Source organism: Electrophorus electricus, chromosome 4 (genome assembly GCF_013358815.1).
Source record: "Electrophorus electricus isolate fEleEle1 chromosome 4, fEleEle1.pri, whole genome shotgun sequence".
NCBI classification, from domain to species: Eukaryota; Metazoa; Chordata; class Actinopteri; order Gymnotiformes; family Gymnotidae; genus Electrophorus; species Electrophorus electricus.
Genome location: NC_049538.1, coordinates 31754322 through 31771562, shown reverse-complemented (window position 1 = coordinate 31771562; position 17241 = coordinate 31754322). Strand labels below are relative to the sequence as shown.

Sequence of the window (17241 nt, the reverse complement as noted above, 5' to 3'; positions counted from 1 at the left end):
TTGTTATATAGTTGTTCCATATTTGCCGTATTTTTGGAATAAGGAACACCAAAATAAATCTCAAAACAGACACAACAAACAGCACTACAATTAACCTTCATTTTGTCACTGTGTAACATTTCAAAACCGACACAGCATATGTTTCCTTCGAAAATGTACAAACAAGCAAACAAACAAACGTTTGATTCCTTATTTGTTGTACGTGTTTTCTGGGAATCTTTGTACTTCCCGGGGTTTGTGATTTTATCGGTTTTATTTTGAAGGGAATCTGATGAAAATTCAGAATAAAAATGCCACTCTCGGTTAATAAAAAACTATTTAAAAACTATTTAACTAGGTTTTACTCGTGTGTTCCAAAACACTGTTTATAATCGTAAGATTAAAACTCTTTTGCTCATTTTAGGGGAAAAAGACTTTTGTGAAAACTCGTGGTGCGTTCGTTTACTTCCGGGTCGCAGGTCCTCAGCGTGGCGCACGCGGCAGATCAACGCGTGCCTTGAGAGTTGGAATCGTCAGACACACCGGCGCGAGGAGGTGAGTGGCTCCTGCGTTTACGTTTCTGTGTTGGACACGTTTGCGTACAACGCGCGTGAGTGTTTACTGACGGCGCAGCTCGCGCTGGTCCTCCTTGTGTTTTAGATGACGGCCAACCCCGCGTGACCCGAGAACGGTATGAACGAGCTCGCCTAGCTTGCCTCCTCGCGCCTCGCACCTCTACCGCGAGCTGAGCGTGCATGCCGGGTCGAGTAACCCTGTGTCTGCGTCACTTCCCAAGGTACCAGCTCGAGGATGGGGGAGTTTACGGTCCACCGCGTGCGCTTCTTCCACTACATGCCTTCCGCTGTGCGCGCTCTGGCGTTCCAGCCGCAGCGCCAGAAGATCGCCGTGGCGCGCACGGACGGTTCGCTGGAGATCCTAAACCGCGCGGACCACCTGTTCCAGGAGAAGGTAGACTGGGTTCGCACGGGTCTGTGCGGCACATGTGGGCTGCTTTCTGCGCGCTAATCAGAGTGGCACGTGCCGTCCACAGGTCATCCCGGGACGCGAGCAGCGCGGCACGGAGGCGCTCGCGTGGGCGGGGCAGCGCCTGTTCAGCGCGGGCCTGAACGGAGAGCTGGTGGAGTATGACATGCAGGAGCTCAGAGAGAAGTACAGGCTGGACGCGAGCGGCGGGCCCGTGTGGACCCTCACCTGCAACCCACAGGGAACCCGGCTGGCCGTGAGTCGACCGGCCGTCACGCACGCTTGTGCAACGGCGCACGCCGGTGTGAGACGGTCGATGGCGCTCACACCGGCGTGCGTCATCGTGAGCGTCACCTCTGAGTCAGTGACCTGGACATACGAGTGACCTTTGGGTGGCTGAGCGAACACTTCCAGACGTCCTGTTTGGTGCATTTGCATCAGTCTTTTGTATTTTTGTTTTGGTCACGAGTGTCGCTGTTGTGCTTCGTTGTGCAGGTGGGCTGTGAAGATGGAACTGTGAAACTGTTTGAGGTGTGTGATGATGGAATCCAGTTTGAAAGGAACTTGGCCAAGCAAAAAGGACGAATCCTGTCGCTCTCTTGGCATCCGTCCGGCTCCCGGCTCGTGGCTGGGATGGCAGGCGTGATTTGGGTCTTTGACGCTGGCACAGGTGAGCTGTAGCGAGGTCCACGTGTGTCTCACTTCACGTGTCTGGACGCTGGCTGGTTGGAAACCCTAGTAGTGATCAGGAGGGTTAGGGTGAACCCTGACCCCAGAGAGGCTGCCCATGTTCTGAGGTCATGTCCACATGTCCAGGTTTCTACAGTGTTCTCACCGTCTGCTGATCCTGGATCAGAGACAAGTGGGCTCAGGCACTGTAACCTCACACGACATTTTCTTACGTTTGTCTCGTGTCTCAGGTCAGTCAGTCCACAGGCTGTTGGTGGAACGTGGAACTGGGGCACCCCGGTCTAAGGAGTGTGTGGTGTGGAGTGTGGTCTGCCTCTCGGACGGCACCATTGTCAGTGGAGACTCTTCTGGGAATGTTAAAGTGTGGGATGGAGACACTGGAACACTGATTAGAAACCACCAGGTCACCAAGTGGGACGTTCTGGCATTATCGGTCTCTCAGGTGAGAGGTTAACTTTTTAATGTGCACTTGTGGTTGGCATTGGTCTTACAAATGAACTAAACTGGTCTAAACTCTAAACTGGTCTAAACTCTAAACTGGTCTCTACTCACTGGCTGGTTGGCTGCACACAGAAGTCTGTGAAGGCTGATACCTGGAAAATGCCACTTGTGTTTTCATTTGAGTTGACTAGCATGGAGAAAAAAAGATCCATTTTGTTTTTTAATCAATTAATGTCTAAACAAATTAATTGTGAGAGGTCCTGTTTTCTGTTTTTGGACGATGTTCTCGGATGTCGGCCGACGTTAGCCTTGCTGTGAACAGCAGTGTTGTCCATGTTTCATTTGGTGCTCAACCAGGAGCAGACAACACTGAGCTGACCCAGTTAAAATAGGAAAGTGATGGCCAACATAATTCTGTCTTCAGGACGAGACCAGTCTTGTGGCGGGAACGTCGGAAGGAACTGTGGTCCAGTTCCAGCACCTCTCTGTGGTTCTTGGCAGGGAAGACAAAGAGTGGGTCCAGACCAGAACGTTCAAGAACCACACACATGATGTGCGCGCCGTGTTGGAGCTCGACACAGCCGTGGTGTCTGGTGGTGCGTTTGCTGCTCTTCCGTTTGTTCGGTGAAGTGTTTATTCTCCGTGTGGTTGGGTGAATATTTGACAGATTTTCTGCCGTCTCTCCTCAGGCATGGACACACAGTTGGTGGTGAGGCCTCTCTTGGACAAAATCGACGTGAAGACTTCTGCTTCAGCCCTGCGAAAGATCCACTTCCCCCACGTGAGTTCTGGCACCTGCCCTGAATTGTTTTGTTCCGCTCAAAGAATGAAGCGGGCCGGCGGTTCTGTGGTGACGCGTGTGCTTCTGTGGCTGTGCAGAGACGCCTGGTTTCGTGTTCCAGAACGGCAAGACTTCTGCTGTTCCAGCACCGCATCCACCTGGAACTCTGGAGGCTGGGCGAGAGTGAAGGAACCGGTGAGTAGAACCTTCCTCCTCTGTCTCGCCCATCACGTGGGACACGCGCCCTCCAGCTTGCTGCACCCATCCTGGGCAGCCGCATCTTGCCGATGCCCTTTGTTCTTCCTCTGTCTTTCCAGGGGTCCCTGGGAGCAGTTTACCTATTAAACGGAAACCAGAGAAACTGTTGCATTTGAAAACAAAGGTGAGCTGTTTTTTTCACACACCTCATACACTGAGAGTTCCAGCGTGTGAACACATCATGTCTCTTTGACTTGAACCCAAGGGGGAGGAGCATATCTGCTGCAGTGCACTGTCTCCGTGTGGGGGATGGGTCGTGGTTTCCACGGTGACCAATTTGAGACTGTACAGGCTGCAATGTGACGAAACCATCAGCATCACTAAGGTGAGTCTCCCTACTAACAAGACATGAATGTGCAGTCACAGTCCGGGCAGGGTTGACTATGGATTCATGTCAGGCTGTTCCTTCTGTCTCTTAACCACAGTCTTAAGTCTGAGAAACCTGCTTTGATACACTATTTCCTGTTTTCTTGTAGGTGTCGAAGCTTCCAAAGGTCGTCAGCTCAGCCAATCAGATTTGCTTCTCTTCAGACTCCTCCTACCTGTTTACGGCCTCCACTTGTTCCTCAGTGCATGTGTTAGCTCTCAGCCAATCAGGGTGCACGTTTGTATGTACCCTCAAGCCCAAGTCATGTAAGAGGACTTATAACTGGCCAGAGTTTTTAGTATCTGCCTCTCGTACTGTGGGAGTGTGTCTCCATCTGCGGTGGTGTGTGTGTGTGTGTGTGTGTGTTAGGCTCTGGTCAGGCCATTCTCCTGTTAACAGCCAGTGATGATGGGAAATGGTTGGCAGCAGCAAATGCAGACCATGAGGTTCAGGTGTACAACCTGCAGAAAAGGAAGGTGAGCAACTGTTAGGCTGATCGTGTACGTCACTGGAGACCTGCCAGTCTGTAGGACTTTAGAGACTTTTATTAATGTGTTCATCTTTTAATGTTATCGGCCAACACTGTTATTCTGTAGTTTGTTTTAGTTAAAATATTTTAATAAGGTTTCACCAGAATTAATTTTAGTATTCAGTATGGAATGTTTTCTACTTGTAAATCTTTTACTATTTAAAATGTCTCCTGTTAAACAGTTTTTATTTCTTTGCATATTTCATTTGTTTACCTGTTTATTTTTATTTGAAACATTGTTTACTTGTGTTTAAAACATCCAGCCATGAATACCATGCTGACAGTGTTGCAGATTACACAGCTGACCTCAAGATGGCAGAGTTAAGCACTGTGTTCTGGATCTTGTTATCGTGTGTGTTCAGGCCTACTGCACTGTGCCCGTGTACAGCTCTGGGGTCACAGCCATGTCCATCAATCCCGCTACCAACAACCTGTTTATGGTACACGCCGACCAGCAGGTAGGTGGCACCTGCCCAATCCACCTTGCCATGCCTGCACGCCAAGTAAACAAAACCAGACTGATGTTTGTAGACTTGAATTTACACCTGACATTAACATCCTTCGGGTCTAGATTGTACCTGGATTTATTTGCTGGGTTCTGTTTACACTTTTCACTAAAACGGGTCCACCGTTGCGACCAGATGAGATCTGGTCTTGCGTTCCCGAGTAAAAGGCACATCAGACCACACGTTTCTGTTTTCTTCCTGTACGTCGACTGTAAACATGGGTCCTCACCGAGTTATGACTGCTGTATTATACACTGTCCAGCTCCGTTAGTGTAGTTGTGTGCAGATACAGAACACACACTCCGTTTACGCTTATAATGATGTGATCCAGTTCCATCTGACCACATCGGAATATGGTTTGAATCATCCAGTCGCAGTGCGTCGGTGGGTTTTACATCTGGCTTTTCATGAACGGACATCCAAATGTGATCCGATCACCACAAAGCATGTAAATGCCAGAAAGTGTGCTCTATAGAGCGTCAGCTGAGGGGTGTGTGTGTGTGTGTGTGTGTGTGTGTGTGTGTGTGTGTGGTCTCCTCAGATCTTTGAGTTCTCTCTAGAGCAGAAGCAGTACACAGACTGGAGCAGACTGGTACACAGGAAGGGCTTGCATCCCCAGTGGCTGGAGAGAGACACACCTGTCACCAATGTGACCTTCAGTCCCAGAAACCCTGCCCACGTCATTCTGCACGACATGTACATGTTCTGCATCATCGACCAAACCCTGGTGAGACTGCCCTCAGTCGCTAAAGTGCAATTTCAGTGTACTGTCATTAGACATACACACTTCCTTATACAGCACAGTTGTGTATATCAGTTGACTAGGTGACCTTTATTGTTTTGGGTTATCTCTCTCTCTCTTATGCTTGTTTGTTATATTCTGGCAATTTTTTTGAACCTTTTGATGATGGAGTGTGTGTGTTTTGCGGTTTCAGTAGTTTGTATCAACGGTGTTGTGAAGTGCTCTGTTGTCGTCCGAGTCATCTATAACTGCCTGTCTTCACATGAACGCTCTTCCCAGCCTCTTCCTGAAAGGAATTCTCAGCTGGTCAACCAGCTGACCCTGAGGAGTCTCCCAGAGAAGGAGCGACGGGCCCACAGCCATGCTTTCAAAATCTGCAAGACCTTCAAGGTGAGTTGTTGGTAGTGTTAAGTTAAATTTACATAGTACCTTTCACAAACTTGCTCTTCATCACTCCTCTGGGATGTTCTTCTGAAAGTCTTGGATTCTTTGTCCCGCCCTCCTTGGCCCTGATGGGGTTCTGGTTCCTGCGGTGGTGGTGAAACTCTTCTCCCTCCTGCAGGAGCTGCTGTTTGTGGAGCTTCTGGAAGATCAGTCGTTGGTGGTGATAGAGCGCCCCCTGCTGGACATTACTGCTCAGCTGCCTCCACCAGTGAGACAGAAGAAGTTTGCCACATAAGTGTGTGTGTGTGTGTGTGTGTGTGTGTGTGTGTGTGTGTGTGTGTGTGTGATATAGTTAACCTTCTCCTTCCTATGCTTTGCAATGACTATTTGATACAGTAATAAATATTTGCTGTAAGAAACACACTGTGGTGTTGGCATTGATTTGGTTATTCGGTAGGTCGTGTTACTGAGGCATTGACTCCACACACAGCTTAAATGTTCATCTGTAGTCAAAATGTTTGCTGCTAGTGTTTGACTCATGGGACATTCCTGAAACAAATTTGCTCCACAGTATGACAAACGTTTTAAAAGCCAAAAACCACTGAATCTTCTGCACATCTTGCATCCTAATCAACACAACCAAACGACCATTGTTCAGCAGGGACACCTGGGGAATCAAGTTTAGTAGTTTGTGACTAAATGTGTCTGATATCTGTGGTATCTGCAGGGTTGAATCTGATATCTGGTATCTGCAGAATTATATCCGATTCTCCACCTCATTTTCCCATCATGCCCTGTGATGCTGATTCTCTAGGATAAAAGACCAAAGTCATTCCAGGAGAGGTTATTATTTCACATGATACAATTATTTTGGGGGGGGGGGGGGAATAAGCCTGCTCTTTGAAAGATCATGAGTAGACAGCAGAAAAATGTTTGGGATATTTTGTTGGTAATACACAGAATAATATTGCAGCTCAGGTTTGGATGGTGTGTGGTTTTGTTTTTGTTTTTGTTTTTGTTTTTTTTTTAAAGTGGTTTATTGTCCTTCCAGGCCACCATAACTTGTGTGGGTGTGTATTCTGAGCACAGTGTGTCTCAGGAGGGTCAAGACCAGTTACCTCGACATGCTCTTAACGCTGCTATACACCCTCCTGTGAATTAGCATTTGTTTGGTCACAGTACACAAATAGACAGTAAACAATCCCAGATGCTTCTGGTGGGGATGTGGTAGGTGTTTCGATAAATCGTGAGGTTTATCTATCCAGGACAGACTCTCACCACCTCACCTCACCTCTCTAAAGTGGTTTAGTACATTGCAAGGTACTTTGCAAAGTTGCAACAGTGCTGCGGTTTCTCTGCATTGTGTTCCCAAATTTTATTACGGCACCATGTGAAATGGCCAAAACAGTTACTGAACATAACCATGAAAGTGCTTTGAACAGCCCTGCACTGTTTGTCCATGTCTGGCCATGAGCTCATACTAAAGGACAGTGCACGCTGTGCAAAGCAGTCATCAGGTTTGTATAAGAGACTCATCCTGGAACTGAAAATTTTAGTTTAATTGCAATTAGAGCCTGAAACATGGGCGTCAGCTTAATATGTGGACATATTTTCCTCAGGATTTTGAAACTGTAAGTGGAATTGTAAATGTTTGTGTGCAAGTAGTATACGGGTGTGTGTGTGGAGTTCCCATGTTTTGTGTCTTGGACTCGTGGCCTCTGGTCCGGGGAGACCAGGGCTTACTGAGGAGGATCTGTGGTTTGCTTTTTATGCCTCAGGTTTAATTTGCATTAATTATCTCTAAAATATTTCTTGTGGGTTTGAATGTAGCCAATCTGGGCCCTTGAGCAAGGCCCCAACCCTGTCGACTCCGGGTTGACATGTGAAGAGAAGAATCTCACTGTACTGCACATATGTATGTAAATAGGAAAAATATTTATTTAAATATGAAAAACTGCTTCCTGTAGTAATCTGGGTGTTAAGGACAGTGTGTAAAAGAGGGATGTTGGTAAGAGTAGAGAGTTAGCGTAACTAACTATTATTATTATTATAACAGATTGACTATACCTCACCATTTTACAGGAATAAAGAGGAGTGTAGGTGCAGTGTGGATTTAGGGGGAGTGCGGTTTGGGTGACTGAGTCCAAGTTCTTCTGGAAGGAACCTGCAGAGTCATGGAGGTCACTGAGGTTACCTACAGTAGAAGAGAGCACCTGCATCCATGTTTACATTCATCACTGCTCACAATAATCTTGGGTTAGGGTTTATGGTTCACCATAGTCTTAGGTTATCTTTAGGGTTAGGGTTCACCATAATCTTGGGTTAGCATTAGGGTTTAGGGTTCACCATAGTCTTGCGTTAGCATTAGGGTTTAGGGTTAGGGTTCACCATAGTCTTGGGCTAGAATTAGGGATTAGGGTTAGGGTTTACTATAGTCTTAACTATGAGTTGTAGGGTTAGGATTAGGATTTAGGGTTAGGGTTCACCATAGTCTTGGGCTAGAATTAGGGATTAGGGTTAGCGTTTACTATAGTCTTAACTGAGTTCTAGGGTTGCGTTTAGGGTTCACTATAGTCTTAACTATGAGCTCTAGGAGTATGGTTTAGGTTTAGGGTTATGGTTAGGGTTTAGGGTTCAGCAGCAGCCAGCTCAGTTAGGAGAGTTTAGAAGCCAAGAGAGACAGATCATGTAGATTTGCTGAGACAAGCAGAATTCAGCAAGGGTTATCCAAGGTTATCCAAGGCTTCTGCAATAACAGTTTAGACATTTTTGCAAAATACTTTTTCTGAATAAATAAGGGAAGTCTGGAATATCTAGAAATGTGTTGACACATCAATTAAATTTCTGGTATTTTCTCACATACCCATTAGCTGAGGTTCTTGTCCCCCACAGCATTGTTGGAGTTACTTCCTGTTCAGAAGAGATTGCAGAGTTTACAAACAATGGCAGGTTGCTCCAGGTTATACTTTGTCTGCCCGTCCCTGGGAATAATAATGAAGCTTCGGTAAATCCACATATTTAGTCATATGAACCTAAAGACTTGTCCTTGTAATCTTTGAAGTGCTTGTGCCTCAGGCTGTGGGCACCTAATGGGAAACAGGCCCAGATAAAAGGTTTAGTGTCAACTGAGTGACCACAGCATTGTTCAGGTCCTACTTAGCATGCGTACAACCACTTACCACTCAACGTTGACATGGCAACTCCACCATTTTGCTCATATTATTATTATTATTATTGCTACAGCGAAGGTTCTTGATGTTTGTATCTCTTTATAAAGTTTATAAAGTATGATTCCCCTTATGTTTGTTGCATGTATATTTGTGAGATATTTTGTTGCAAGCCAACATAAAGACTTCCTTTTCTGCTTAGTCCACTAGCCTCGATGAAACAGGTGGAGATGACTGTAGAGATGACTGTAGTATGGAGGTGACTGTGTAGTATGGAGGTGACTGTGTAGTGTGGAGGTGACTGTGTAGAGTGGAGGTGACTGTGTAGTGTGGAGGTGACTGTGTAGAGTGGAGGTGACTGTGTAGTGTAGAGATGACTGTAGTATGGAGGTGACTGTGTAGTGTGGAGGTGACTGTGTAGTGTGGAGGTGACTGTGTAGAGTGGAGATGACTGTAGTGTGGAGGTGACTGTGTAGAGTGGAGATGACTGTAGTGTGGAGGTGACTGTGTAGTATGGAGGTGACTGTGTAGTGTGGAGGTGACTGTGTAGTGTAGAGATGACTGTAGTATGGAGGTGACTGTAATGTGGAGATGACTGTAGTGTGAAGGTGACTGTGGGGGTAGAGATGTCTGTAGTATGGAGGTGACTGTGTAGTGTGGAGGTGACTGTGTAGTGTAGAGGTGACTGTAGTGTGCAGGTGACTGTGTAGTGTGAAGGTGACTGTGTAGAGTGGAGGTGACTGTGTAGTGTGGAGGTGACTGTGTAGTGTGGAGGTGACTGTGTAGTGTGGAGGTGACTGTAGTATGGAGGTGACTGTGTAGTGTGAAGGTGACTGTGTAGAGTGGAGATGACTGTGTAGTGTGGAGGTGACTGTAGTATGGAGGTGACTGTGTAGTGTGGAGGTGACTGTAGTATGGAGGTGACTGTAGTGTGGAGGTGACTGTAGTGTGGAGGTGACTGTGTAGAGTGGAGATGACTGTAGTGTGGAGGTGACTGTGTAGTGTGGAGGTGACTGTAGTATGGAGGTGACTGTGTAGTGTGGAGGTGACTGTAGTATGGAGGTGACTGTGTAGTGTGGAGGTGACCGTGCACGGGTGTAGAGATGACAGTGTAGTTTGGCGGTGACTGTGCAACAGTGTAGATGGACAGTTCTGCATGCTGACCTGAGTTCCGCCTGTGTTTGACGCACTGGCCCCGGTTGGGGACCCCCGTCGAGGGGTTCCCGGGGTTGATGATGTGGCACTCGTACCCTGTGGGGCAGAGCAGTGGTGCGTCTCCATCCTCCGTAGTGCTGCAGGCCTCCGCTACAGACGCAAACACACAGACAGTCAGACGGCAGCCTGTGCGGCACAGGCAGCACGTGAAACGAGGTGTGTTGGAGGATCGGTGTGGCACTCACCCTGAAGGACCTCCTCTGGCCCGTCCAACAGCCAGCTGTTCCCGCCTAGCCAGCGCGGCTTGGGTGGTACCAGCCAGTCCAGCACTGACCAGGGCCACAGCCACAGAGAAACGAACATTAGCAGCGCAGTGTGGGTAGTGCTTAGAAAAAGTCACGCTAAAGAGTACTAGAGTACTAAAGCGTCATTTGACTGAACAGCCCTGCCGAGTCCTCTGTGCATACAGCTGCATCCTTCACTGTCTCCGCACGTACACTAGGAACCTTTCTCTTCATTCACTCCCAAGTTTAACCCTGACGTGGTCCCAGCTTTAGACAGACTGCAAAGCACTCTGTACATCTCTCTGGACAAGTGCGTCTGCTGGAAATGAAAATCCGTGAGCTCTAATGTGGAGATGAGCTGTGAAGATGCTGTGAAGGAGAGTGCGTGAGAGTGCGTGAGAGTGCGTGAGTGTGCGTGAGAGTGCGTGAGAGTCCGCCTACCGGGCGGAGGCTGTACGGATGCTGTGCGTGTTCATACCGGGCGGAGGCTGTACGGAGTCTGTGCGTGTTCATACCGGGCGGAGGCTGTACGGATGCTGTGCGTGTTCATACCGGGCGGAGGCTGTACGGAGTCTGTGCGTGTTCATACCGGGCGGAGGCTGTACGGATGCTGTGCGTGTTCATACCGGGCGGAGGCTGTACGGAGTCCAGGCAGGTGTAGGTGCAGCCGTTGTAACAGCAGCGTTTGTGCCTCTCACACTTGGAGTCGGAGTGGCAGGCTGGAACTTCACACGCTTGCGCCGGCAACATCTGGGGTGGGGGTGGGCACCGGTCGCTCTTCTGGTGCTGGGTGGATTGTGATTGGTTGGGGTACTCATAGTCCTGGCGGGGGATAGGCAGAGAATGCGTGTCTCATCAGCATCACAGCACAGACGACTGCCACCGTGTCCTGTAGAGGGCAGCGTCTCACTTTGGCTCAAACTCTCGAGTCTTGAGGTCGACAACTGTAGTTATCAGTCCTTTATGTGTTTACATCACTTTGTTAAAAAACTCCAGAGATATTTACATGATATTTGCATATGATTATATTCTGTGCAGCTGAGTCATCTGAAAGGTGCTACCCCTGTGTACTCAAACTGTGGGCCGGACTTCAGCAACAGAGATTTTGTGCTTTCACTAAATGCTTGAAAGTACATTTACATTTACATATTTACATTTATATTTACATTTATGGCATTTATCAGACGCTCTTATCCAAAGTCATTTCCTCATAGATACATCCTAGTACAGTACAGTAGGTTAGAGTCCAAGATGCCAGTGAACTAGAATACTGTAGAAATACAGGGAAACACATATAAGCTCTATAACAGACAACAATCAGTGCAATAAACAATAAGGACTAGAGTTTTAGTCAACATCAGCGTAGTAAACAACCCTACAATAAGTACTAGTTTTAGTCAACACAGGAGCAGGGTCAGTGGTCATTTAAAGATCCTATGAGTGGACGGGTCTTCAGTCTGTGTTTGAAGACTGTGAGGGACTCTACTGTTCAGACAGCAAGTGAAAGTTCATTCTACCAACTAAGTGTGAAGCAGGAAGTTTGAGGAGGACATGCATCTTCATGTTTTTGTGCTGTTCAGGGTTATAAAGAATGCTTTCTTCCTAAGAAAAGCCACGCGTCCTTTTTTGGGTCTTCTGGTGTGTCTGGGCACTAACAGGAGATGTGGACTCATTCCCCACGGAGTCCGTTCAGGGTCCCTTCTCACAGACACCTGGGCCAGCTTTACCACAGAGGAAGAGGTACTGCTCAGGGAGGAAGTCTCGTCCCAGACTCACTATACATCGCTCTGTCTCTCAATCCCTTTCTCTCTCCCTCCCTCCTTTTCTGTCTCTCTTCCTGTTTGCTCCTGTCTAGAGTATGTTTATTGCGAGTCCCTTGTCCCAGCGTAGTGGGTTTGTAGATTCTGAATGTTGTTGTTTTTTCTCTCTGTGCTTGCTATGTTTGAATCGTACTCTACAATTTTAGCACCCTTGGCTGTAATATTGATCTGGTTCAACAGATTTCGGTCCAGCTCAGTTCCAGTTCCATCCACGGGAAGTCTTTTAACTCAGACATTTCTCATGTGTTACAGCCACTTGCTCAGCATCTGACGGAGGAGTTCTGAGCTACAACAGCAGTGACCCAGCAGGCAGGACTAAAGATGTGACACTCGGGCCAAAGTGAGGCACACACACGCACGTTAGGGTGGACGTACACGCCGGGTACAGAAAGGCCCGGCCTGTTTCATTCACTGGTGTTCCAGCTACAATTTCCTCTCAAGAGAATTCGTATCAGGACAAACTAGTAGTGTTCACTTCCAGTGTAGATTAACTGGTGCCCTGGTTTGTGTGTGTGTGTGAGAGAGAGAGAGAGAGAGAGAGAGAGAGAGAGTGTGTGTGTGTGTGTGCATGCTGGTGTGTCTGTGTGAGTGTGTGTGTGTGTGTGTGAGTGTGTGCGTGTGTGTGTGTGTGTGGGTGTGGGTGTGTGTGCTTGCCTTTTTTAGTGTTCTTGTTTTCCTGTTTGTTTCTACTGCAGCAGCTCTGTGGCGTGTTTCTTCAAGGTCTACCAGCAGAGCTCACCAGAGAGCACATACGCTTTTCATTTCAAATTTCTGCTGCAGTCAGTGGGGTCATTCGGTTCTTTTGTGCTGCGATACCCAGAGGTTCCTCTACAGAGACCCTGGAGGCTGCAGAGATGATGCTCACAACTGGTGCTGGAACTATTGCTTCACTGCATACAACCAATCTAAACATTTAAAGAAATCTTGTCCTTCGATCCAGACATTTCTTCTGTGGATGCTGGTTAAACAGTTCTTAAATTCCACCCCAGTGCCAGGACACTTTAGACGTCAGAGCTACCTGATTAATAAGGTCTGTGAGGAGTATGAGATGTATTGTACAAACATGTTCAGAGTGTGAGAATAAACACAGACACGCGTTTGGCAAAAGTAACAACTGAACTTAACTTCCTTCACACATTTTTATCAGAATCCTTAATTTTCTAAATTGCTTTTAAAACCAACAGCTGGGACAATTTAGAAACAGTGATATCAATTTACAAAACACATATCTGAAATGATTCTTTTATAACTTTCTCAAAAGCTGTTTCTGGTTTGGGCCGACATCACACTCATATTTCAGTCAAACTCCAAAACATACGTGTCTGTAATTATTTTCAGGCGATAGTCTCTCAATCTCTGTCACCTGTTCTGCTTCAGAACACCAGTCATGCATCAGTTAAAGGTTTCATAACCGTCCTCACAATATGTCACGCATATTCTAATATTCTAATGCTTAATTATTACAACCTGAACTGTAACAGCAACATTTTATTTACTATCATTTATCTTTTTAAAATATTGTCTCTTGTTTGAGCCTTTTAAATGTTTACATTCAGACTGAAATTTTAGTGGCACTGTCTTGGTTTGTTTTGGTTCTGTCGTGTGTTTGAGTTTGATTTTCAGATGTCTGGACAGCATCTGTCCCTGGTTGTGGTTGTTGGGCAGCTGCTGCCTGACAAAGAATTTTCTAAAATCTTAAAACTGTCTATCTGTCTAGTTGTCTGTCTGACAGAGACACTTGGCTTTACCTGCGTCTCTAGGTCTAAAACCTAAACCCTGAAGGACATGAACACGTTTCAAACTCCCAGGTTTCAGTGCCATGAAAGGTTGAAATCACATTAATGTCCCACTGTGCTCAGCAGACTTGGATTATGGTTCCGGTGTCCACAGGGACATGAACATGTCCTGCCGTATTCACTCACACCACACCAGGAAACGCCTGTTGACTGCAGGCTCAACCTGCGCCACAATTTTTCACATATAAAAGCTAATTAATTTTTACCTAAAATTCCAGATTTTTTATACAAAAATGTATACAAAAGAAACCTGAACTGTACGAGTTTAATGGAATTGTTTTGTTTTCCTCATTGACTAATAAAGTTGTTTGGCTCAGAACACAGTAATGAAAAGATCAAGACCTGTGAGAGTTCTGATTGTTCGTAGTCTGAGCGTGGTGGAAAACAACTCGAGAAAATCTCGGATAAAACCCTAACTGACAGACAGACGCTCAGCATGTGCCCAGGAAACTACACACACCCCCACACACACCTGTCTACTCCTTAAGTTCCTTCAGAACCTGTCAGAATCCATCTGGATCACAGAGCTAATGGACTGTGTGTGTGGACAGTGCAGACCCGACATCCCTGACCGTGTTCTGACGAACACGTCCTGTTGTCTCCAGGGCCGAGCCCCTTCTGTAAACACTCGGACTGCCTGCCACGTGGGCCTTTTAGTCCTTATTGTTTTGGTTTATCAGTACAAAATATTTAGTTATTTTCAAAATATTTTAAGACAATAAGATAAAACCAGATGTTTTGTGCTGAATCTGCATACTGCATACTGTAAAGGTTGGGAAGGACATCTTAACCCGTAGCTTGTGTGAGTACGGACGAAGCCTCGCGCGTGGCATCCAGCCATGGAATCAGAGCATGCACCCTTCCTGAGCTGGGGCCGTGCCACACTGCAAATCAAGTGTGGCCCTCCACACAATTCCAGCCCACAAGCACCAGCAGTAGTTTCCCAACGCGACCGTCTATGGCGTACCGGCTGTTCCGAATGAGGGAACAGCCAGTTGGCCTTCACTGCTGCAAGGAGCGTGTCGGGCTTGGCAGTCCTCCTGTAACAACCCTCTGCTCCAACACTGTCCAACCATAAAAAATGCTTTACTGGTGCTTTTAACAGACCGACACTGAGACCAGGTGAGCTGTATCAGTTCCGCTGTAGTGATGGTGGTACTGTCTGGAGCTGTTTGCTCTACCCCAGTCTCCACAGTTTACATGAGTGTGTTGCAGAGAGATAGAACCAAAAAAAGCAAGAACGAAGGACCAGAGAACTGAGCCGGACCGTTCTGGAGCAGAGGACAGAGGACAGAGAGCTGAGCCGGACCGTTCCGGAGCAGAGGACAGAGGACAGAGAGCTGAGCCGGACCGTTCCGGAGCAGAGGACAGAGGACAGAGAGCTGAGCCGGACCGTTCCGGAGCAGAGGACAGAGGACAGAGAGCTGAGCCGGACCGTTCCGGAGCAGAGGACAGAGGACAGAGAGCTGAGCCGGACCGTTCCGGAGCAGAGGACAGAGGACAGAGAGCTGAGCCGGACCGTTCCGGAGCAGAGGACAGAGGACAGAGAGCTGAGCCGGACCGTTCCGGAGCAGAGGACAGAGGACAGAGAGCTGAGCCGGACCGTTCCGGAGCAGAGGACAGAGGACAGAGAGCTGAGCCGGACCGTTCCGGAGCAGAGGACAGACGGATAGAGACAAAATGGAAGAAAATGAAGTGAGAGGATGAATGAAGCTGTGAGCAGACAGGGACAATCTGTCCATCCTGCACAAGACCAGAGACATCACACACTGCATTCTCCCTTACTGGCTGTGCTCATGTGACAAAATGAAGGTTCGCACGCACGCACGCACGCACGCACACACGCACTTTACCCGTTCTTAGAGCTGTTTAAGCTTTCAACTACAACTGCAAATCAACTAAAATACAGACATAAAAATGTCTGTACTTCAGGATGTCCGTGTTCCAGCCGCACTAATCACACGTCACAGTGGCTGGGTCTTTCCTGAACGGTCCCCGTGACTATACCTGCACACACACAGAGCTCTCTACCAAACATTTCTGCAGTTTGTCTTCCATCGGCAGAATTCTGCCTGATCTTTGCCCCATGGTTCCCCGACTACCCCGCGTTCTTTCACCACACAAGAGCTCACGTCAGATGGTATGGACAGTGTGTCTGCTGAGAGGACGCGTACTCACCTTGTGTCTGGGAACTCCCCTGCGGAAACGGCGTGCGCTCCCAGAGTTCGTCTCCTCCAGCAGCAGCAGACAGACGAGGAGCGTGGCCCACACCATGCGTCCCGGGACCCGGGCGCCTGCCATCAACATGCTCGTCCTTCTCTTTTTCTTCTCTTCTCCTCCCTCCGCAAAGTTCTTCCAATCTCTCAGCTTTTCTCCTTCTGCTTTTTGTTGTCTCGTGTGTGTGTGTGTGTGTGTGTGTGTTTATGCTTCGGCTTCCTCTAAGTATGCGTGTGTGTCTGTGAGTGTGTGTGGAAGAAGGTCCCCAGTGCTGGTTTTAGGTCTCCGTCCTTGTGTGTCTTCTCAAACACACTCCTCCAGGGAAGACCGCGGCACGTCCGCTCCGAAGACAAGATGAAGGTTGGAGAGACGAGTACAGAGGAAACAGAGAGAACATGAGATTAACTGAGAAAAGAGATGAAAGAGGCAGCTGTGTGCAGACAGAGAGAGAGAGAGAGAGAGAGAGAGAGGACAAAATGAGAGAGTGAGAGGGAGGGGTAAAGAGAAGTAGGAAGAGTTATGGCAGGAAGAAACAGAAGAGACTCCACCAGAATCAGGTGAGAAAGAACAGTGTAAGTTTTGAGCACCCATGTAGTAATCAGTTCAGGGTCTATAATTTGGTCTGATAATTTCTAACCTATTGTGTGTGCTTGTGTGTACACATTTTATAAATATATACGTGGTGATACACAGTGGAACAGTAACACAGAGAAACTCTCCGTTCCCAGGTGTGCCTGTCTCAAGTGAGGGTGATGTGAGATCATTTTGTGTAATCAGAAGAGTCATCATATGAAAGAGACATATTCTGGTGTTCGTGGGGTTGTTTTTGCTCTGTTTCCGGGAGGTGAATGTTACAGCAGTCTGTCTGGATCTCTTTTGAGGGCGACGCTTTTTTCTCCTGAAAGAGCGACCCAGGTGGTTGAACTGCACTTGTTCGATATGGGTGCCGTCAAGAGAGATGATGGCATGCAATCCATCTGTTGTAAGCACTTAAACCTTTTCCGCATTTGTTTTAAGGCCATGCGACTGAGCAGTGTTGGCAATGTTCTGAAGGACGTCTGTGGAATAAGGTCGATGAAGAAGTGACCCTCATCCTTGCCATGTTCGCCCTCGAAAGCTGTTTCTCACAGCTGAATGTGGA

General features: G+C 47.5%; 2 protein-coding genes across 7 annotated transcripts; one reads left to right on the top strand and one right to left on the bottom strand.

Annotated features, from left to right (window-relative positions):
- Positions 1-450: 450 nt before the first annotated feature.
- utp4 (UTP4 small subunit processome component) lies at positions 451-6082 on the top strand. Of its 3 annotated transcripts, none has more exons than XM_035525814.1 (17): positions 451-534; positions 640-670; positions 776-948; positions 1031-1219; positions 1459-1633; positions 1884-2095; positions 2519-2690; positions 2784-2875; positions 2974-3070; positions 3193-3257; positions 3339-3458; positions 3610-3766; positions 3870-3976; positions 4392-4487; positions 5077-5262; positions 5557-5667; positions 5840-6082. In XM_035525814.1, the coding sequence occupies exons 3-17, from the start codon at positions 790-792 to the stop codon at positions 5954-5956; spliced, it is 2055 nt and encodes a 684-aa protein (XP_035381707.1). In that variant the 5' UTR covers positions 451-534; positions 640-670; positions 776-789; the 3' UTR covers positions 5957-6082. The 3 variants fall into 3 exon arrangements, with proteins under 3 accessions (XP_035381707.1, XP_026885164.2, XP_026885165.2); XM_027029364.2 differs by having other exon boundaries at positions 473-534; positions 613-670; XM_027029363.2 differs by lacking the exon at positions 640-670.
- A 1543-nt stretch (positions 6083-7625) lies between these two features.
- wfdc1 (WAP four-disulfide core domain 1) lies at positions 7626-16509 on the bottom strand. 4 transcript variants are annotated; one of them, XM_035525590.1, is made up of 6 exons: positions 16062-16509; positions 10894-11089; positions 10229-10312; positions 9993-10133; positions 8525-8642; positions 7626-7825 (listed from the first exon to the last, which is right to left on the bottom strand). In XM_035525590.1, the coding sequence occupies exons 1-6, from the start codon at positions 16188-16190 to the stop codon at positions 7738-7740; spliced, it is 756 nt and encodes a 251-aa protein (XP_035381483.1). In that variant the 5' UTR covers positions 16191-16509; the 3' UTR covers positions 7626-7737. The 4 variants fall into 4 exon arrangements, with proteins under 4 accessions (XP_035381483.1, XP_035381484.1, XP_035381485.1 ...); XM_035525591.1 differs by having other exon boundaries at positions 7734-7855; XM_035525592.1 differs by having other exon boundaries at positions 7734-7855; positions 8525-8571.
- Positions 16510-17241: the final 732 nt, after the last annotated feature.